Source organism: Eptesicus fuscus, chromosome 9 (genome assembly GCF_027574615.1).
Source record: "Eptesicus fuscus isolate TK198812 chromosome 9, DD_ASM_mEF_20220401, whole genome shotgun sequence".
Taxonomy (NCBI): Eukaryota; Metazoa; Chordata; class Mammalia; order Chiroptera; family Vespertilionidae; genus Eptesicus; species Eptesicus fuscus.
In genome coordinates this window covers 64,471,000-64,495,076 of record NC_072481.1, presented here as the reverse complement: position 1 = coordinate 64,495,076, position 24,077 = coordinate 64,471,000, and the positions used below count along the sequence as shown (strand labels likewise).

Below are 24,077 nucleotides of genomic sequence, written 5' to 3'. Positions count from 1 at the left end.
TAGCAAGAAAGCAAACATTAACCTTGAGTGTCAATGTTATTCTCTTGCGTCAGAGTAAGGATTATAGAAATGCTAAATAATGGGATAACAAAGTCAATTCTGTAACTAATAAAACAAGTTCAGATATTTTCAAATAGAAACATTCTAACTATGTGTCACAAATACCTTTCTAATAAGGCTACTCCAATATGGTGTTTAATCCTAGATAGTATTTAAATATTATATTTTCTTCACATGGAACCCAATACCCATTTTCTTCAATACTTTTAGGAAGAACTTTTATCTATATATATAAAAGCCTAAGCAACCTAACGACCGAACGACCAGTCGACTGGTTGCTGTGACGTGCACTGACCACCAGGGGTGCAGGCACTCAACACAGAAGCTGCCCCCTGGTGGTCAGTGTGCTCCCACAGCCAACCTCCCACGGCTGGCCAACCTCCCGTGGCCTTCCCCATGGCCAGCCGGCCCTCTCAATCGGCCCTGATCACTGGCCAGGCCGAGGGACCCCACCCATGCACGAATTCATGCACCGGGCCTCTAGTTTATTTATTTATAATTAGAATTAGAACTCCAGGGGTGGAGAAAATAAGTGCTATTACTGATAAAGAGATGAATAAATCTCATGAGATAATTTCCTCCACTTTTCTTAAAACTATTCCAAAAAATTATCTATCCATCTGTTTATCTAAAGTTTCCTGACAACTTAAAAGGCAAGATTGTGTTAAAATAGAAGCCACAATCCCTGTTTTGCAGACATTTATAACTAATCCTATATAATAAAAGCCTAATATGCTAAGTGTCTGGTAGTCCAGTCATCTGTTCAACCAATCAAAGCATAATATGCTAATGATATGCTAAGGCCACTCAACCACTCGCTGTGACATGCACTGACCACCAGGGGGCAGATGCTCTGATAGGTAGGTTAGCTTGCTGCTGGGGTCTGGCAGATCGGGACTGAGTTAGTCGGGCCAGACATGCCCTGGAGCCCTCCTGCAGTCCCTACCTGGCTGGCCAACTTCCTGCGTCCCTCCCCAACCCCAATTGTGCACCAGTGAGGTCCCTTGGCCTGGCCTGCACCCTCTCGCAATCTGGGCTGAGGGATCCACCCCCCCACCTAATGCACAAATTTTGTGCACCAGGTCTCTAGTATTTACATAAATTACTAGTAAAGATAATATGAAATTCACAAAATTGAGCAATACAGAATACAGGTTTTCATCAAATAAAGCTTTCCGTATCATAAGTTAAAAAAAATACAATGTTTTTTATTGCACAATATCTTGCTAACAATAATGTGTATTTTAAAAAGAATACCATATTGAAGAGCATCAATTTTATCTTAGAAAATTCAAGTTATTAATTCATTTATTTCACATATATTTGAATACATACTACATGCAAGGAAATGTGAAGTACAATTACAAAAGAATATGGTTGATCCCTTCCCCCAACAGATTACAATTCATTGCGATCAGCACACATATCCCTTAAAATGCTTTGTCCCTTGAGATACAACATGCATTCCTTAAGTTGTGCTTACCTGATCTTGTAGTGACATCACTGGATTATTTTTGGTAGTGTTGATATGAAGAACATGGTATTTATTCTTTGCACACAGGTCATAGGCAATATTGGTAAAAGAGGTGCTTGCGGTTTTGGGAACTCTGTTATAAATGATCACCATGTCGTCTTCCTCATCTAAAGCTGCATCTTGCCGAGGGCCATCCATTGTATGACGTTGCTCAATTTCTCGGACTTCATGTCTTGCAATAGCCCTTTCTGCAAAGAAAAACAGAGAGGAATTCAGTTTTTAAAGAGACTATAAGGAAGTTATAAAACAGTGAAAATAATTTTCTACACCTGGAATATAATGTTCTTTTCCAAGAATTGGGTAAGAGCAGATGAAGAAATGTTTTGAGGGCCAAACATCAGAACTACTTTTGAAGGATGATACATCTTATATAATAAAAGCCTAATATGCTAAGTGTCTGGTCGTTTGGTCAGCCGTCCAACCAATCAAAGTGCAATATGTTAATGATATGCTGAGGACGCTCAACCGCTTGCTATGATGTGCACTGACCACCAGGGGGCAGACAGTCGACCAGTCAAACGTCGCTATGACATGCACTGACCACCACGGGGCAGACACTCTGACTGGTAGGTTAGCTTGCTGCTGCGGTCCGGCTGATTCAGACTGAGAAAGACGGGCCAGACACGCCCTGGAGCCCTCCTATGGTGCCTCCCAGGCTGGCCAACTTCCCACGTCCCTCTCCAGCCCTGATCGTGCACAGATGGGGTCCCTCGGCCTGGCCTGCACCCTCTCGCAATCCAGGACCCGTCAGGGGATGTCGGAGAGCCAGTTTCAGCCCAATCCCACAGGCCAAGCTGAGGGACCCCACTGGTGCACAAATTCATGCACCAGGCCTCTAGTATACATATAAAACAGAACTAAAGAATACCACAGACCAGAGAGTTCTTCAGTGAAGTTCAAAAGTCACTTTATAGTCTAATAGAATTCCCATAGTTTGCCCTAATTCTCAAACACACAAAGACAGATTATATGGAATACTAATTTTCTTAGTAAAAAATGCACTTAAAAAATACATCACTTAAAATGTAAGCAAAGATTTTGAAATTTACTATTTGGGATTTAGTTATTCCCTGGTTTATCAAAACGTATCAGGGCAGTGATTACTGTGCTGTGTCAGCACGGCCATGGGTGAACCTGGAGTGGGTTAGAAAAGATAGACGAGAGAATAAAGCTGAGGCTAGGTGACACGCTGCCCTCTGATTAGAGAGACAGTGCCACAGCCTGCAAGCTGAGTCTTTATTTTATAGCCAGATTTCCACAAGGCAAAGAGCATGGTCAAGATGTTTACAATGCTCTCGCGGGTTTTGAATCTTACTCAATTACATGCACCTGAACTCTATCAAGTCCACATCACTCAGCCTCCTGGGACCATAGGTTCGGACCATAAGGTTAAGCTTACAACTTATAGCCTTTGGCTATAATTGTGCTGGGACTTGCACGTGGCTTTGCCATGAGAGGATTGTGCCCTCTCATTAGTCCAAGGCTTGAACCTGTCCAAACGCTGTAGCCACTCTCCACATCTCCCCCCACCCCGCTTTTTTTCTGTTTTTAAACACTTTCATTTACATCATCAAAAGCTCTAGGCAAATTACGCAGCATAACCAAAACATCAAGAACAAACTTCTGGCTATTAAAAAACAATAACAAAACAATGCCAATGCAACACAGCAATAAGAGAAACCAAACTACAGACATGTTAACATTTTCAGGGCTATTTCTACAAAATGAAAGTTTCTTTTGCTGCTGGAGTATATCTTACTCAAAGAGTCCTCAGATTTGGCTGCATAAGACTTTACAGAAAACTGGCAGCTCACTAACGCTAGCATAGCCAGAAACATGGTTGAGGGAGTAGCTTCCACTTCTGGCTTTTCTACCATCTGCTGGGCTTCAGTCACTAACTTCTTCAGCTGACCCCATGTTGGCACCTCGGTCCCTTCCGTAGCCTTCGTTATCTTCTTTTGCATCACAATCATCGGGGAAACTCTCAGTCTTTTGAACGGAGGGACAAGGAGCTTCTCTGGGTCCCCTGCACCTCCTCCAGCCGCTGGTGCTGCTTCTCCTTCTCCTCAATGAGGAGGCCCCACAGCTGCCGCAGGTCAGCGAGCCTCTGCAGGATGGCCTTGGCATTCAGGCTGCTGCTGTCAGTGACGATGCTCTGGCTCCTCTCGAAGATGCCGTCGATGCGAAGATGTCGTTGATGCGAGGCTGGTGCCCATGGATTTCCTTCTGGAGGGTCTGATTTTTCTTTATAGTCCTCAGATTTGGACAGTAGCCACTGCTGCATGGAGTCCTCTCCCAGAAGCGAGCAGCCCTTGGTCCTGTAGAGCTGGAGACCTCCAACTCCAAGTTTGGTGTCCTACACAGACCCAAAGTTCCAGGGAGCTATCAGGTCACACAAGAAAGAGCAAAGCACCTCAAAACTCAGAAATAACCAAAGCCCAGGAACAACGTGACTGCTGCAAGAGCTTACAATCTAGGCCCACTTCTGTATCAGAGCATTTCCCAAATAAAAGTTACTTCCCCAAACAAAAATATTGAACAATCAAAACTCATATTAAGGTCATCAACCACAGACCACAGCAGACAGTCCTTAGACAAAACTTAAGAAATTTAAGAATGCTTCATTGAGCATTGTTTTAGAGATCCCTTTCCTGAGATCGTGAATTTCCCATATTTTACACCTAGCTGCTACCAAACCTCGCTCCCTACCCTACTTTCGTTTTCTGCACATGCTTCACGAGAGCATCCTTTTACCCCACAATCATAATTTCCCCCATACTCAGGTCCCTGTTCGAGCACCATATGTGCCACTCCTGCATGGCCATGGGTGAACCTGAGGGGGGGCGGTGAAGGATTAACCCTTTGCACTCGCTTGCTTTTTTCTCGATTCCTTTATTCTACTTGGGATTTAATTTTTTAAATAACACAGATTTTACAAAGCGCGGCAGTAGAATAACAAACTGGAGTTTCTTTTCATACAAACTTATTTATTTGGATTTTTTAATATTTCAAATTATTGATACATTCAAAGAGTAATTTTAATCTCGATGCTAACCGTGTCAAGTCACACTTGACATCTGAGTGCAAAAGGTTAAAGAAGACAGACAAGAGAATAAAGCTGGGGCTAGGTGGGACACTGCCCTCTGATTAGAGAGACAGTGCCACAGCCTGCAAGCTGAGTCTTTATTTTATAGCCAGATTTCCACAAGGCAAAGAGCATGGTCAAGATGTTTACAATGCTCTTGTGGGTTTCGAATCTTACTCAATTACATGCACCTGAACTCTATCAAGTCCACATCACTCAGCCTCCTGGGACCACAGGTTTGGACCATAAGGTCAAGCTTACAACTTATAGCCTTTGGCTATAATTGTGCTGAGACTTGCAAGTGGCTTTGCCACGAGAGGATCATGCCCTCTCATTAGTCCAAGGCTTGAACCTGTCTAAACGCTATAGCCACTCTCCACAGATTATAAGTGCTTGTTTTGATTTTTAGGTAACAAGAGTGAAAGCAACACCATCACAAAACCTTTTTTTTTTTTTTTTTTTTGGTGCTGCATTATAGATAAGTCCTGGCTATGTTTATTCCTGAAACCCCATGGTTCCTCTAATTCAAATCCCTGTCTACCACATAGTTTAAAAGCAATTACATTTTTTTTCTACTACTCCCAATTTAATAGAAATTTCAGTTTCAAATATTTTTTAGAGTAAGAGAGCAAGAAAGAGGGAAGGAAGAAATGAAGGAAGAAAATCTCTAACAAGATTGCAAATTTCATTGCACAGAAATAGCTGCTCACACATAGTATGCACCTACTATCACCAGATCTTTGTGTAAGCTATCGCACCTTCCTTAAATTAAACACTTTTCCATTCTCTCTCTATCCCAATCCTGCCTGATGAATTCCTCAACCTTCACATTGAATTTAATCATCACTTGCAAGGAAAACATTACCTGCTCTCCCTAACTAGGTCAAATTACACACTGGCATGTATGTATGCACAGTGTACCTCATACTATGTCTTGTCCTTATTATAATTGCAACTTTACATTATATATGTATTGTTATTAGTGTCTGCCTGCCATAATGCCTATAAATTAATAAAGTGACATGAAAAAGCAATGTGCTATAATTATAGTAACAAATTCAGGCTTCCAATATTGTTGGACCACAAATCTTAAATTTTGGTTCAGAAAATAAGGTCACCACGTCACAGAGAGCACATTCAGAGCTGAGGATTCACATTTAGAAGACTTGAACTAATTTTGTATAAATTAAAGTTCCAGGTCTCTCAGCAGTGGGCTTTGCAAAACAGGAAGAAAAGCACCTATATTCTAGATGTAAATGCATATATATGTATCATTTCCTCCCCCCCCTCCCCCCTTGGGACACTTGGATGGAAATGTGAGGAGAAAGATGAGCTTAATGTTGAATATACTGTTGGACTGCCTGAGACATCAGGAGATGTTATGTAGGTAAGTGGGCAGATAGGCTGAGAGTTGAGAATAATGGTTCAAGTAGAAGACATCTGGGAAAACCATGGGAATGAATGAAATTGCCTAATACTTTAGAATATGTAGTATGGGAAGAGATGCTAGGATAGAATCTAAGGAAATACCAACTCTTAAGAAGCAAGTAGAAAAAGATAATCCACAGAAAGCAGCAATAGAAAGAAAAAGAAACAGGACAGACTTCTAAGAAGCACATACCACATTTTAGAAAACATAATATTTTTCAGATTGACAGGGCTTTCCAAATGAAGCTATAAATCAAAGTAGCATATGATGCTATATGCATCTACAAAGGATTTGGAAATTGTCTCAAATTAAACTGAGCAAGTGTTTGAGAGCGTATGTACATTATTATATTAAATAATTTTTAAAAAATCTTCCAAACAACTTCAAACTGTCATCATAGCCCAAACTATTAAGGTATTGTTATGTCTACACACCCTCCTTTTTCTACTGAGAGAAATGAAACATGCTGCTGTCATTCAAGTGCTGAGAGAGCTGTGAGGGCTTTCTCCAGCAGCCCAGATATGCCTGAAGCTGCCTTTAAAATTAAGATTTGCCTACTATCAACAATGCTAGTTTACTTTCACTAGTTTTTCTGAAATTAAGTATTTAGAAAAGCATATTTTATGTTATTTCACAATCGGGTATCCATTTGACCTATAGAAAATATAATGACTACAGAAAAACTGCAATATTAAAAGTTTCTGTAATTATTCTTCCACTTAAACATTTTAGATCCAAAATTACTTTGAAAATTAACTAATTAAAAAATATTTTAAAAAGAAGTTATTACTTAGTCTGTGGAATTTTTATTTTGTAAGGTGCTAAAACTCCACCTGAACCATGAAACTAACATGTTTTCCAAATTAATCACTGTTCTTGGTTCATTATGTGTATTAAATTACATGAACTGTATATTCAGACAATTTTTTAAAATTTCTTAAAATATGAAAAGATACAAATATGGAGTCACTGCTTTCCTCATTTAAATTACATATATATGAATTTTCTATTTTTCAAGTATTTTTACTGCTTAAACAAACAAAATAATTACTACTATAGTGTAATGCCTAAAACAACATAAAAGATTAAAATAGTTTGGAAAATTAAGAGAATTTTTGCTAGAGATATGTTTATAAAAGCAAATCTCAGCTGGTTGAACAATAACAGGAACTACTGTTAATGCTAAACTACTCTTTTCTTTTGTGACAATACTTAAAACTACTAAGATTGCTTGTAATATAGACATATTCTTTACTTACTAAGTACTTGATAGTTCCAATGTTTTCCCCCAAAGATGTTCTGCATCTACTTAATACAGCTTCTTCTGAGACTCTCTTAAATCAATGGGGAAGCTTTATTACAGCACGTTTGTAGTGCACTTTGAGAAAGCAGGCAGTATATTTAAAACAGTTAAGATGCATTTTGTAGTGGTAATGTTTTATCATGTTTGATTTATGAATTATAAAGACTTCTATATAACCTATTTCAGAATCACCACAAAGTATATAGAGTACAAACAACATGAGGTGCAGTCTGAAAGTCATGAAATTACAGGCAGGCCAGGCCACACTAGCACTAATGTGCCCAACTCTGAACTCCATGGCAATTCTAGGTCTTCTGGGCTCCTTGTTGAAAGTGGCACATACCTTAACTTAAGCAATTTTTCCATGTGGCAGATGATCAATAAATTCAAGTCTTTTAAAAGACCATTCATACTAGCAATAAATACCTATTTCTTCATTGATGTGCATTGAAGGCCTCATGTAATAAAAGAATATAATGATCAAACTAAGCATAAAACATTGCATTAAATAGACCAACCTAAATTCTACACAGCATTAAAGTCACAAAGATATATGTGTATGTATATATATGTATGTGTACGTGTGTGTGTGTATATATGTATGTATGTGTATGTGTGTGTATATATATGTGTGTGTGTATATTTCACATGTGTTTAAAACAGAAAAAGCAGAATTTCCTCTACCTCCAAGCATCTACTTGGTCACATTTTTGGCTCACCCCAAACTGGCACTCCTGTTCACCCCCAACTGCTTAAAGTTTATAATTGTTCATAATTGTTCATGAAAGCATTTTTATCATGAACAATTATGAGGTTACTCACAAGTAAGGATTGTAACAAAGAGAAATCACAGAGAAAATGGGCAGTGTCTATCTGAGAAATGTATATGGGTGAGGGTGCCAAGGGGCCAAAAATGTGACCAAGTAGATGCTTGGAGGTAGAGGAAATTCTGCTTTTTCTTTTTTAAACACATGTGTATATATACACACATATATATACACACACATACACACACATACATATATACACAAACATACATATATACACACACACATACACATACATACATATATACACACACATACACATACATATATACATACATATATATACACACACACACACATACATATATACACACACACTAGTGGCCCGGTGCACAAAATTCATGCACGGGGGAGGGGGTGTCCCTCAGCCCGGCCTGCACCCTCTCTCAATCCAGGACCACTGGCTCCTAACCACTCAAATGCCTGCCTGCTTGATCGCCCCTAACCACTCTGCCTGCTGGCTTGCTCACCCCCAATTGCCACCCCTGCTTGTCTGCTCGCCCCCAACTGCCCCCCCCACTGGCCTTCTCACCCCCAACTGCGCCCCCTCCTGGCCTGCTCGCCCCCAACTGCACCCCCTGCTGGCCTGCTCACCCCAAACTGGCACTCCTGTTCACCCCCAACTGCCCTCCCCTCCTGGCCTGATTGCCCCTAACTGCCTCTGTCTTGGCCTGCCACCATGGCTTTGTCTGGAAGGACATCTGGAAGGTCTCCCGGTCTAATTAGCATATTACCCTTTTATTAGTATAGATATGCATATATGTGTATGTATGTATGTATCAGACTACAGAAAAACTGAAGAGATATTTTTTTAACTACAGTGTTTCTTTTAATGACTAATTTTTTACATTTAAGGTTATTTTTTTGGGTAACACCTTTTTTCTTTGAACATTTAATTAATTGTTCAATGCATTAAATAATTACAGAGAGGAATAAGCTATGTGTTTTGTATAAATTAAAGGACCCATGAATATAAAACCTCCTCATTCCACCAAAGATAAATTTTGCAATGGTCTCAGCAGAAAATAAACAGTTCACAAATGTTCCAAAAAGTGTAGTATTTCTGTTCTGTGGATAACAGGTTAGGATTAGAGGGATAAAAGAAACAACAAAAGGAAAGAGCAATAAATTGCCTTGCCTTCAAATACTTAAGTTTCTGCATGTTAAAGTAAAAAGTATACAGAGTTAGATAGTAGGTGAAGAAATGCAAAGAACATTAAGAAAAAATGATCAAATTTCAATATCTATAATTACAGGAAGAAAACATAGACATTGGCATATTAATTTTAAGACTTATGTAGATAATAAGCTAAGGTTGTTTGTTAGAGATTTAAACCATGTATGTATGCATAATGGAACACAGCAAAAATAGGCATTAGTGGCTCATGACTTTTGGGGTCATGAACGCCTTTGAGAATGTGATGAAAACCATGACTTCAAAAAGGTTGACTTGTGCATTTTAGGGCTTCCTCTTAGAGCCCAACCATGGGCATGCAGGGTGGGGTGAGGGGGTGACCCCAGATAAATACTCCTAGAAAAATGACTCCTAGGACAGCATGGCCTTAAAATAAACTGCTTAAAGTTTATAATTGTTCATAATTGTTCATGAAAGCATTTTTATCATGAACAATTATGAGGTTACTCACAAGTAAGGATTGTAAGCAAAGAGAAATCACAGAGAAAATGGGCAGTGTCTATCTGAGAAATGTATATGGGTGAGGGTGCCAAGGGGCCAAAAATGTGACCAAGTAGATGCTTGGAGGTAGAGGAAATTCTGCTTTTTCTTTTTTAAACACATGTGAAAAATCTCTGGAAGATTTTCAGAAATATCAGAATGGCATTTTAATTGAGAATGAGGTCCTGGGTGAACATATGGGGTCAAGACCAAGGGAAAAAGCGGTTCCGTACACACTCACAAGGGTTAGTGTAAGGAAAACTGGAATTATCAGTTTTTGGACACAGTGAGAGTTTCAGGTGCCCATAGAACATCCAGGTAATAATATGTAGGGTGCTGAAGACATATCTCAGGAGAAAGTTCTGAACTAAAGATATAAATTTAGGAGTCACCAACTGATGTCAAAGGAGTGAATGAAATCATGAAGGCAAAGTATAGAATCTATCTATCTATCTATCTATCTATCTATCTATCTATCCATCCTACCTAATAATAGACAAATATGCAAATTGACTGTACCTTCGCTATGCCCATGATTGGCCAGGAGGCGCGGAGGGGCGGGACTCGGGGTGGCTGGGGTGGCTGATTGGGCCGGCAGGACGCTGAGCTCACGTCGCCAGCGGCGGCGCAAGCTCAGTGTCTGCGCCATGGCTGTGCTGCGGCACAGAAGGGGCCTCTAGGGCAGCGAGCTCACGTCCCGCTGCAGACCATCAAAAGCGTGGGAGCTGGGTGCCTGTCCGCTCCGGCACCAGGCCTTTCAGAAGCCTCCCCCGCGCCGGAGGCTTCTGAAAGGCCTGGTGCACCAGCGGACAGGCATCCAGCTCCCCCGCAATCGAAAGCGAAAGCGGAGGGGCTGGGTGCCTGTCCGCTCCGGCACCAGGATGGCAGGTTAGGCCTAGGGGACCCTACATGTGCATGATTTAATCATGCACTGGGCCTCTAGTATATATATGAAAGCCTAAGCAATTGGCCAAACGGCCAACCCACCAACCAGCCAGTAGCTATGATGCGCACTGACCACCAGGGGGCAGACGCTCAACACAGGAGCTGCAGAGTTGCGGTGACTTGGCAGCTGCGGTTCTCGGGTGAAGCACCTGGAACCAGAGAGGAGGGAGCCCGATTCCAGGGTGCGTCACCCGAGAACCACCCTCTTGCAATCTGGGACCCCATGTGGGATGTCAGAGAGCTGGTTTCGGCCCAATCCCCACAGGCCAGGCCGAGGAACCCCACCAGTGCACAAAGCCGTGCATCAGTCCTCTAGTTAAAAATAAACATCAAAGCAGACTTTGGAGAACAATAGACTTTGACCTCTTTTAGCACACTATCTACTTATAACACATACTAGAGGCCCGGTGCACGAAATTCGTGCACTGGGGGAGGGTGTCCCTCAGCCCAACCTGCACAGTCTCCAATCTGGGACCCCTCGGGGGATGTCTGACTGCCTCTTTAGGCCCGACAGGGATCGGGCCTAAAGAGGCAGTCAGACATCCCTTTCACAATCCGGGACTGCTGGCTCCCAACTGCTCGCCTGCCTGCCTGATTGCCCCTAACCACTTCTGCCTGCCAGCCTGATCACCCCCTAACCCAGTGATGGGCAACCTTTAGAGCTTAGTGTGTCAAACTTCGCCAAAAAACTGAGCATAACTCGGGTAGCGTGTCACTTTGAGGAAAAAACTAACTCCAAGACTCTAGTCGCAAATGTTTCATCCTCAGGAGCAGCAAATGTTTCATCCTCGGCATGCTGCCGCATGTCATCAGAAATGGCTACGTGTGTCAGTGCTGACACGCGTGTCATAGGTTCGCCATCACTGCCCTAACCACTCCCCTGCCAGCCTGATCGACGCCTAACTGCTCCCCTGCCAGCCAGATCATCTCCAACTGAACTCCCCTGACAGCCCGGTCACCCCCAAATGCCCTCCCCTGCATATTCTCTCTTTATTAGATAGGGTTTTTTCTTTAACATATTGGACTGCTCTAACTGGTTTGGCTCAGTGGATGGAGTGTCGGCCTGCAGACTCAGGGTCCTGGGTTCGATTCTAGTCAAGGGCATGTACCTTGGTTGGGGGCACATACTGCAGGAGGCAGCTGATCGATGTCTCTCTCTCATAGATGTTTCTAGTCTCTATCCTTTTCCCTTCCTCTCTGTAAAAAATCAATAAAATTTATTTTAAAAAAACATATTGGACAGTGTACCTGCTGTGGTCTTGACAAAACAGTAAAAATGTAAACCCAGACTAAAAGAATCATAAAATAAACTCCTTCAACAGGAATTTCATGAGACTTGGAAAGGTGATATCCTGTGGTTGTTTCTTCCTTTTTTTCTTCTCTTTCTTTTTCTTGATGTTTCATCTTTTGTCCTTTCTTACTTTTCTCCTTCTATTCCTTTTCTATCCTCTCTTTCTCTAAACTTTTCCTTTGGAAGAATCATCAGTACTTGACTCGCTCCCTGGGGGGCGCGGGTGCCTCCCAGCCAGATACCTAGGGCTGCCTCTGGGAGGGGTTGGCGGGGTGGGGTTGAGGTCGCCTCCCATCCAGACACCCCGGGCTGCCTCTGGGAGGGGATGGCAGTGTGGGGTCCTGGGCGCCTCCTATCCAGACACCCTGTGCTGCCTCTGGGAGGGGATGGCAGTGTGGGATCATGGGCACCTCCCATCCAGACACCCCGGGTTGCCTCCAGGAGGGGATGGCAGTGTGGGGTCCTGGGCGCCTCCTATCCAGACACCCCAGGCTGCCTCTGGGAGGTGTTGGTGGTGTGGGGTCGCGGACGCCTCCCAGCCAGACACACCGGGCTGCCTCCAGGAGGGGATGGCAGTGTGGGGTCCTGGGCGCCTCCTATCCAGACACCCCGTGCTGCCTCTGGGAGGGGATGGCAGCGTGGGGTCCTGGGCGCCTCCTATCAGGACACCCCAGGCTGCCTATGGGAGGCTTTGGAGGCGTGGGGTCGGGAAGCCTCCCAGCCGGACACCCCTGGCGGCCTCCCGGAGGGGTTGGCGGCGTGGGGGCGCGGACGCCTCCCAGCCGGACACCCTGGGCGGTCTCCGAGCGGTGATGGCGGCTTGGGGCGCGGATGCCTCCCATCCGGACACCCCGGGCGGCCTCCGGGCGGCGATGGCGGCTTGGGGCACGGACACCCTGGGCGGTCTCCGGGCGGTGATGGCGGCGTGGGGGCGTGGACGCCTCCCATCCGGACACCCCGGGCGGCCTCCGGGCAGCGATGGCGGCATGGGGGCGCGGACACCTCCCAGCCGGACACCCCGGGCGGCCTCCGGGCAGCGATGGCGGCATGGGGGCGCGGACACCTCCCAGCCGGACACCCTGGGCGGCCTCCAGGAGGGGTTGGCGGCATGGGGGCGCGGAAGCCTCCCATCCGGACACCCCGGGCGGCCTCCCGGAAGGGTTGGCGGCGTGGGGGCGGGACGCCTCCCAGCCGGACACCCCGGGCGGCCTCCCGGAGGGGTTGGCGGCTTGGGGGCGCGGACGCCTCCCAGCCGGACACCCCGGGCGGTCTCCGGGAGGCGATGGCGGCTTGGGGCACGGATGCCTCCCATCCGGACACCCCGGGCGGTCTCCGGGCGGCGATGGCGGCTTGGGGCACGGACGCCTCCCATCCGGACACCCCCGGCGGCCTCGCGGAGGGGTTGGCGGCGTGGGGGCGCGGAAGCCTCCCAGCCGGACACCCCGGGCGGTCTCCAGGCAGCGATGGCGGCGTGGGGGCGCAGACGCCTCCCAGCCGGACACCCCGAGCTGCTCGGCTCTCAGCGGCAGTCCTCCCTGGAACTGGGGAACTCCGGCGGGATGAGCGTACTGGTCGCCGCCATCTTGTGGCTATGGGGGCCGCCATTTTTGTCGCGGATGTACGGTTAATTTGCATACTACTCTATTATTAGATAGGATGTACAACAAAAACAATCCTGTAACATTAGTGCTAAATCAAGTGCTTACCTACTAATAAATATTTTGTTTTTGATCATATTGTCCACTTTTAACTATCCATATTTAGTTCATTTCAACATATACAGCAGTTATGAGACACATATCCTTGCTTCACATTTTCCTGATATGCCTTTGGAATATTTTGAGGGCTTGATGAGTTTTGTAATTCACAAAACATATATTTGGGCCTTATCACTATACAATGCATTTAATAAAATAAATCTCTGCTAGGAATTCTTAAAGTAAAAATAAAGATATGATAATGTGGCAGATGTGAAGAAGGTGAAAAGAAAATTATTCAGAGAAGAGACAAAATTTTTTTTAATGGATAGACTGAAGGAAAAATACGAGACACTAATTATATGTAAGCTTTGTAATCCAGCTAAAATATTAATTTTGATATTAAACTGGTAAAAAGATTCAGAAATTTCCTAAACTTTTAGCAGAAGTTCAAACTGCTATTGAAATAGATGTGCTTTGATTGTTGAAATAAATACCATACCAAAAAGAGGAAAGCATTTTCAAAGTCAAGAATGAAATGCCAATACTATCTACAAAGCTGAATTATTTTCACACTTTAACAACTGCACCTGGTACTCCACTGACTAGCAAGTAAAAAGAATAGGAGTAACTAGGACTCAGCTCCAGCTGGGTTTGGAGATCATTAACTAAAACCTAAAGCAGCAGCTGTTTGAAAATTAGAATTAGCGATGCTGAAAACTGGCCATTATTTCACTAGAGCTTAAAATACATCATATTCTAGAGCAGTGGTTTTCAACTTGAGCATGCATCAGAATGACTTGCAGAATTTGTTAAAACACAGACTCCTGACTTCCCACTTTCTCCAGTTTCACTGGGGAGTATAGATCATTTACTCTTAATGGGCAAATATCAATTTTATAATTACAAAAAGGGATTTAAAATTTTAAATAATTTTAGGAAATCCCATCAAGTAATCTTGTTCCTAAATTTTAATTATCCTTAAAATTTAGGAACAAGGTTACTTAGACTTTGTTTTACTTAGACTTATTAGTTCCAGTTTATCTTAGGCTACAAAAAAGGAAGGAAGGAAGGAAGGAAGGAAGGAAGGAAGGAAGGAAGGAAGGAAGGAAGGAAGGAAGGAAGGAAGGAAGGAAGGAAGGAAGGAAGGAAGGAAGGAAGGAAGGAGGAAGGAAGGAAGGAAGGAAGGAAGGAAGGAAGGAAGGAAGGAAGGAAGGAAGGAAGGGAGAAAGGGAGAAAGGGAGAGAGGGAGAGAGGGAGGGAGGGAGGAAAAAGAAAAGAAAGTAAACAGAAAGAGAAAGAAAAAAGAAAAGCCAAATTTGAGAAACAAGCTGGGACTCCATTAGAAATAAAATGGCCTCTGAAGTTGAGAAATTATGCCACACAGAATTCTTTTTATTTTTAATTTTTAAAAAAATATATATTTATTGATTTCAGAGAGGAAGGGAGAGAGACAGAATCATCAATGATAAGAAAGAATCATTGATGGTCTGCCTCCTGTCCGCCCCCTACTGGGGATTGAGCCTGTAACCCAGGCATGTGCCCTGACCAGGAATCTGTGACCTCCTGGTTCATAGATGGATGCTCAATCTCCGAGCCACAGCAGCTAGGCATGCTACAGAGAATTCTTCTATAATATGTTAGTTATGGATGAAATGGCGAATGATACCAACAGGGTCATAAACCAGAGTTAACAGAAATGTATTAGACAAGTTCCAGTGTTGTTCTAATATGCTTTGTAATGGCTCCTATTGATACAGTTTTTAAACAGACTCATAAATTTGAAAGTCTTGGGAGTTGGGAGACTTAGTAGTTTCTTTTGGAAGACTTGGAAGACTTGAAAGTCTTGGGGCTTGGTAGTCCTTTGGTTATGCAAGGTTGGTTTAACATTCAAAAGTCAATGCAATTTATTATGTTAACAAGCTAAAAAAAAACATACAATCATCTTAATACATGCAGAGAAGGCATTTGACATAATCCACATCCATTCATGATAAAAATCACAGCAAACTAGTAATAGAGCTTCTCCAAACTGATAAGAGAATATGTTTGAAAAATCTACAGTTAAGCCAAAACCAGTTTGGCTCAGTGGATAGAGCGTCGGTCTGCGGACTGGAAGGTCCCAGGTTCGATTCCGGTCAAGGGCATGTACATTGGTTGCGGGCACATCCCCTGGTGGGGGGTGTGCAGGAGGCAGCTGGTCGATGTCTCTCTCTTCGATGTTTCTAACTCTCTGTCCCTCTCCCTTCCTCTCTGAAAAATCAATAAAATATATTTAAAAAAAAAAAAAGAAAAATCTACAGTTAACATCATTCTTTATTGAAAGGCTGGATCTTTTTATCCTAAGATGGAAGTAAGGAAAAAATGTCCACTTTCATGCTGGGTGAGAAAAGCCAGACCCAACCTCCCCACAAAAAACACACATATATACTGTTTAAATCTATACAGTTAAAAAAACAAAGTTGTTAGTTTCATGAAGTTCACTTTTGGTTAACTGTTTGTTTCTAAACAGTTTATACCAGTTATATCTAATATTGTAATTGTATGTCAATGATACATGAGTGCAAAAAGTAAGATGTCTGTTGAAATTCAAATTGGGTACTCAGGGAAGACCAGTAAAAGTTGGTCTTGAATCAGATATTGACAAGATAATTGCAAAAACTTCAAGAAGAAAAACCTGAAGATCTAAATTGCTTTGTAAAGGTCTTAAATTATTTTTGTTATGTTTTAAGGAAACCCAAAGAGGAAAATACAGACTAAGTACTATTAATGTGCTTTATGAAACAAAAGTAATGTAGAACTCCTATAAGTAGACCCATACTCAAAGAAAATAAAATCTTTTCTATTTTTGATATGTGCTTGAATGAATGCACATATATATTCTGACTTAAAATATTTAAGGTTCAATTCCCACATCCATCAAACAAAAAAATAGGGGATTAATACTATTGAATAAAAAGAGTTCCTAGAGTCTTTTGAATTCATTTTTTCCTACTGTAAAAGCTAAATACACTTCAGAAATAGATGGACTCACAAAACCAGAAGGAATAGAAAAAATAACATAGCTTACCATCCAAATATAACCATGGTACATATCTCGGGACATTTCCTTACTGTTTTTGCCCCTATGCTTTTATTAAACAGTAATCATGACATAAACACTGTTGTATCTTGCCTTTTCTACTTAACTTTATAAACATGCTATTTCTCTCACATTATTGAAAACATTATTTCAAATAGCTGCATCTGGCACAGGCTTTTAAAATTACAGAAGCCACAAATACATATTGATGTTTATACTGAGGTACAAAGAGAGTCATTCATTTCTCTCCTTGAATTGAAAAGTAGGAATTAAAGATAATATGGAATGAGAAGAGCTAAAAGTTGAATTCCTGATGAGGACACCATAAATAACTGCTACATTTTTTTTAAAGACCTGTCCTATTATTTCTCCCCTTTATTCTCATTACCTCTGTATATTCAAATCGATAATAGCAGCCTCTCAGAAAGACTAAAACAACCAGAAAATTGCTGCTAACTCAAATAGCAACCTGTGGCAATTATCAAAGCACTTTCCACTTCAAAGGAAAACAGTGAAAACAATTACCTATGTGGAGTTCTAAAAGGAGTTTCAAAAATATCCATCACTTATGTGTTAAGACAGAAATACATCCTGACATTTCATGGCTGGTGTGTATCTGCTGCTTTCCTATGTTTGCATTTTAGGAAATCAATACAATAAATATAATAAAGATGACAGAAATGGTAATGGTGTCATCTAGAAAGCTAAGAACAAGTAGAGATGTAATGTCCAAAAATGTGGGTACCAACTATAACTGTTATTTACTTAATGGACTCTATTTTCCAGTTCCCTGTAACAAAAGTAATGTCAAATTTCAAAATTCTGTGACTGAATAATGCTATTATGATTCAATATTACAGAGCCCTTCTCCTGATGTTTTGGACTATTGATTATTTACCAAAGATATGTTCTAAGTCCAACTTTTAATGGCTCTACAAAAAATTTAAAGCATTTTATCTTAATTGCTCTGAGATTCAGAATACAAGAGTACTTTCAGTTATCTCCAACTTTTTAAAAATATTTTTGGAACATGAAGAAAATTTATTCTCACAGAATACATTAAGGCACAAATACAGTCACCCAGCTAAAATACAATACATATATATCTATACATGCCTTTTGTGGCTACATATACCTGTTTGTTGATAAATACCAAAGCTAATAATAGAAACAAAGACTTGATGCATTTAGTAAAGTCCTATTTAAGAATCATTATTAAAGCACATAATAACATACACATTGGCTTTTTTCAACAAGAAAGATGTCACTTTGGTCCCCAATGACTATACTCATAGCAGGGCAAAGACTAGGCAGAATATAAGACAGGACTGTAACAACAAAGTCTTTATTTACTTTCACTTCTGACTGCATTATAATGTAGTAGATACCAAATCTCCACTAGTTTGTTCTTCGAGATAGGAAAAATAATAATAAATCCAGTAACTGTTCTGCTTTCAATAAATCTAGAATATAATTTTATTGGTTATTAAATCAGTTATGTAAAAGGTACTTTAAATAGGTTTATTTGGTTTCTAAAACTGGTTCAATCTCAAGGTTTAACTTAAAGCCACCTATAAAATAATCCTATAGACTAGTCCTTACAATGCTGACTTAAAAGTTTAACAGTTCTTAAATTTATAAAATTGCTTACTGTCTACCCAAAATCATCAATAGGAAATAGAATTAATTGTAAGGATATAGACCTAGGTTATTATTCTTTCCCATCAGCCTCTCTCCCCACAAAACAGAACTTAAAATATTATGATGTTCTTGCCTTTCTAATATCACGTCTTTGTATTATAGTATATTTTGAATTAAAAGGCAAATTAATGAAATGGTCTTCTATTAGAAAGATCTGTTGTATGCATCCCTTTACACAAATGTGTCCATTTCACAAGCAAAATCTAATCCTGAAAGGGTGAAAAAGAGAAAGAATAGAATAACACGACTCTTATCGCCTTCATTTTAAATGACCACCATAAAAGGAGATGGGTGTTAGAAATGCTTTTAGTAAGCATTGTAGTCATTTAATTTTTTCATATGGTCTAAAGCTTTTTAAAAAGCTGGGAAGGAAATTCCTATGAGTCATACACCTTTTACACAGAATTTAACATATTCCCTAATATACAGTATTACAAAATACAGCTAAATATAAACTATTTAGTGAAGACTATGGAAATACATAATCTCCAATAATACATTTATCACCTGGATGCTCTGTAAATACTAACATATAGGCTTTTTCATCAGGAAACTAACACGATTTGAAGAAAAAGGCGTATGAGTTTAGGTATATTTGGTGGGCAATGCAAGAGAGCACGTCCTCTCAATTTAACACAGCTAAGATCTACTATGTCTCAACTGAGAAACAAGTAAAACCAGTATTTTTCCAACTCCTGTGTCTCTATTAAAGTCATAATTGCTCACTGTGGTACTTATTATTATTCACTAGAGGCCCAGTGCACAAAATTCGTGCACAGAGGTAGGGGGTTCCTCAGCCTAGCCCGCACCCTCTCACAACCTAGGACCCATCAGACATCCCATGCACAATCCGGGACTGCTGGCTCCTAACCACTCGCCTGTCTGCCTGTCTGCCTGCCTGATCACCCCTAATGACTCACCTGCCTGCCTGATCGCCCTTAACCACTCGCCTGCCTGCCTGATTGCCCCTAACTACTAGCCCACTAGCCTGCTTGCTTGATCACCCCTGACCGCTTGCCTGTCTGCCTGATCGCCCCTAACCACTCGCCTGTCTGCCTGATCACCCCTAACTGCTCGCCTGCCTGCCTGATCGCCCCTAACCACTCGCCTGCCTGCCTGATCACCCCTAACTGCCTCTGCCTAATTAGCATCTTATGCTTTTATTATTATAGATTATAAGGAATTTTTCTGGTCTACTTAGCATATTATACTTATTATTATAGATTATAAGGAATTTTTTCACTTAAAACAGAAATGGCATTATGTAAATAAAAACTTCTACCATTTCAAATAAAAATTTGCAATCAAGAATCACAGAAAGATGACAATTTCAGAGTTGTACTGTGGAGCTGCTGTGAGAGCATGTCATACACTGCAAAGTCTTAGTAATGTAGTTATCATGTGACACAGTTTTTGAACTCCCATAGAAAATTCATTCCTCCTAACAAAGATTCTTTCTGAAAACACAACAGGATTCTTGGACTTCATCCATTCCAGTTTATCAATTATGTGTCAATAATCCCCTTGAGGAAATGGATAAATGTCTGATGTCTTAGATAGGCTACAGTGGGAGGGGAGTATAGATAAAGTAAGGTTGTATGAGTTGGTAAGTATGTAAGAATTCATTTTGCTACTCTAGTAATATATACAACTTGAAAACAGCCATAATAACTCAAAAATACATATAATCTCAGCTTCCACAATTTATTAAAATATTTAAACAATGGCATTTATAATTATTATTAGGGGCCCAGTACACGAATTTGTACATCTTGAAAGGAACTGTGGGCCATGAGGCTGCGGTGCCACAGGGGCGGGTCTCAGCCCATCCTCTGAACCCCCGCCCAGCCCCTCCCGCCACAGCCCCCAGTCCCCTGTCTGCTGGCAGCCCCACTCCCGCAGCCGCTGCTCCCATGAGCTGACAGTGCCGGCCCCTTTCGCACCCACTGACAGCGCAGAGCGATTGGGGCCGGCACCAGCAGCAGGTGCGAGCAGGGCCGGCACCACCGTCAGCAGGTGCAAACAGCAGCTGCTGCCCCAATTGCCCCTCAGAAACAGGGGTAGGTGGAGAAGCCCTCAGGGGCGATCAGGGCCGGCAGCTGCCACTCGCACCCGCTGACAGCGCCAAGTGATCAGGGCCGGCACCAGGCGCTGGCATTGGGTGTGAGCAGCAGCCCCAGCACTGGCAGTGGGTGCGAGTGGGGCCAGCGCTGGCAGCAGGTGCGAGCACTGGGCAGGACCGCAGCACGCAGGAGCAAAGAATTTTCAGTAACCACCAGAGGCTCACCCCGATGACAGCAACCAGCGCCCCGCCTTGGTCTGGCGCCCCCACTCACCTGCTCCACCATCCTGCCACAGCCAACGCCCACCATGTTCACGGGCGCCCCCTGGTGGTCAGCACACGTCATAGCAACCAGTTTGGTTGTTCCGCTGTTCGGTCTATTTGTATATTAGGGTTTTATACATATAGATTTTTCAATCCAGAGGCTCATTGTGATTAAAAGATTGGGTTTACAACACACTAAATGGATTAGGAAAACCAAAGAAGGAGAATAAGTCAGAAGAAAGGAAGAAAATTATTTTTATAAGGGGCAGTAACTACATATGGTCAAACTGAACCAGCTGTTCATCCAGAAAATCTATAGAAGTTAATCTGGAGCCTAATCAAAACTTTTAATTACACTGGTCTTCCATATACATCTATTCAATAGCTTTTTAGGGCAAGAATATCTGTTATTGGGACTACTTTCACTGCCAAAATAATTGTGGGGAAAAAGTAGTAAAGGGAAAAGCAAAGCAAAATGCATTATTATTAAAAACAAAAAAATTAGAGTAGGTAAATAGTAAACTGGACAGTGGAAAAGAGTATCCTGATTAGTTTGAAAGTTAACTTCAAACTAAAGAGCTGCCACTGCCAATCTAGAATAATCTATGACAATCTAGGAATATTGGCTCTGAGATAAACAATTAAGTAATTTCCTCCACTAATTTACAAATGAATCAACATAAAAAGTATTAAATGTATCAATAACAGAAATATAGTGACCTTAAGATTGGAAGTTAGTGGTTCACATTAGATCTTCAATTAAATTAGCATTTTAATATTAAGATCTATTTTTTACCTTTAACATATAAAATTATGCAGAGCTGGGGAAGAGAACTAACATACCAGTTACTCCAAATAGATACATTTTAAACCAAAACTATTTATAATACTACTATCATTAAATACAAAGGAGTTTATCATTTATATGGTTCACATCATACTATCAATTTTAAATGATTTTCTATAAACTCAAAACTTTCTCATGAGCCTGGTACTCTCAGTCCACTCATGAACAATTCTTTTGGTATGAGTTATTTGCAGAATAATATTTATTGATTAACTGATATATTTAAGAGCAATTATTTTCTTAATTTTCTTTAGCTATCATTACTGGAGTCCTATTAAATATGTCACAGAATATTTTACATTTTAAAACTACCTTGTAATAATTGTTAATAATTAACTATGTGTAATTCAATTATCTCTTGCGATAAGAAGAATGGTGCACTGAGAAGTAAATTATGTAATAAAATACCCTAATAAAGAGGGAATATGCTAATTGATCATCACGCCATTGCAAAGATGGCAGCACCCACAGCCAATAAGGAGAGGATATGCTAATTGACTGCCACATCCTCAAAGATGGCAGCGCCCACAGCAAATAAGGAGGGAATATGCTAATTGACTGCCATGCCCTCAAAGATGGTGGCGCCCACAGCCACAAGATGGCGGCGCCCAGTCTCCTCAGCCCTGCCGCGGTGGCAGGCGCACGGCACTGCCGGGCCCATCCCCAGGCGGGTCCAGCCGCTCCGTGCACCTGCCTCCTGAGTCCCCCAGTCCCCTCAGCCTCCCAGCCGCCCAGGGCCAGCCCGAGGTACAGGCAAGTCTCGGATGTTGGCTGCCCAAGGCTCAGGTAACCAGGGCCAGGCAAGGCTTGCGTTGCCAGCAGTGGCAGCAGCAGAGTTGTGATGGGGGCTTCGCCTTCCCCTGATCACCAGGTTGCCTCCCACCCTTGAGGACTCCCAGACTGTGAGAGGGGGCAGGCCGGGCTGAGGGACACCCCCTCCAGTGCATAAAATTTCATGCACCGGGCACCTAGTTTTAATTATAATATCATGGTGATAGAGTGAAATGTTTTCCCTTTTAAAATATATATTTTTATTGATTTCAGAGAGGAAGGGAGAGGAAGAGAGAAATAGAAACAACAATGAGAGAGAATCATTGGTTGGCTGCCTCCTTCACGCCCCCTACTGGGGATTGAGCTCACAATCTAGATGTGTGCCCTGACCAGGAATCGAACCGTAATCTCTTGGTTCATAGGTTGATGCTGAAACACACGAGCTGGGCGAAACATTTTCTTTTTCTTTACATTTTCAATTTTGAAAGACTGACACCTAAACTTTTTCATCTGTTCTTTAAAGCAACTGTCACCCAACATTTGTATTTTTAACTTTTCAAACTTGGCCATTTCTATTATCTAAATAACATTCTTTAGTTTATTATAATTTTAATTAATAATGCAATAGTGACTTCAGCACATTTTAAAAAACTGAATATTAAGTATTCAGTCACAGAATTTAAGAACTAGGAAAGATAAGTGCCAAAGTGCTCCCTTAAGACCAAATAAGGACTCTGTACATGAGTGTAAATTAAATTCATTACTTCCTTAATCAATAAAGTCTTGCTACTAAAAAAAAAAAAAAAAATTAGCCAAACTAAGTAGCACAATAATGCATTAGCTGATTTGCATTCAGAAGCTCTACAGTCCTTGTGGACTTGTAATAAAGTTTATAGAATGGCAAATACTGTCTTATAGATCAGTGGTTCTCAACCCTGACTCCACATGAGAACTATCTTGGAAACTTTAGAAAATGTGAACAACTGGGCTTCACTTCAGAGAGTCTGATTTAATTGGTTTTGGTTAGGGTGAGGGCATAAGTATTTCTGCGGATCTAGGCCCATTCCATTTTGCAGATGAGAATTTTGAGGCTTAGGGAACCAATTAACTTATTCTTAGTGTACGAGACTCGAGAGGGAAGGAACTGACTTTCAGTACAGTAGTCCCCCTTAGCCACGGTTTTTCTTTCCACGCTTCCAGTTCCCCAAATATTAAATGGAAACTTTCAGAAATAACCAAGTTTTAAATTGCATTCCATTCTGAGTAGCATGATGAAATCCGTGCTCTGTCCTATCTGGGATGTGAATCAGACCTTTGTCTAGCACATCCACACTATATATGCTGCTTACTCCATAGTTAAGTGAGTAGCCACCTTGGTTATCAGATGAACTGTTTGGGTATCACAGTTAATTACTTGTGGTCAAGTTACCCTTACTGTAATAATGGCTCAAAATGCAAAAGTAGTGATGCTGACAATTTGAATATGCCAAAGAGAAACTATCAA

General features: G+C 41.7%; 1 protein-coding gene across 2 annotated transcripts in view; it reads right to left on the bottom strand.

The window, feature by feature from the left end:
• HS2ST1 (heparan sulfate 2-O-sulfotransferase 1) overlaps positions 1 to 24,077 on the bottom strand; it is a 185,265-nt gene that overhangs the window by 36,550 nt on the left and 124,638 nt on the right. For both annotated transcript variants that reach the window (XM_028134326.2, XM_008157783.3), the window contains exon 2: positions 1,544 to 1,782. In XM_028134326.2, coding sequence (XP_027990127.1) covers positions 1,544 to 1,782 — 239 coding nt within the window. The remainder of the gene's footprint in view (positions 1 to 1,543; positions 1,783 to 24,077) is intronic.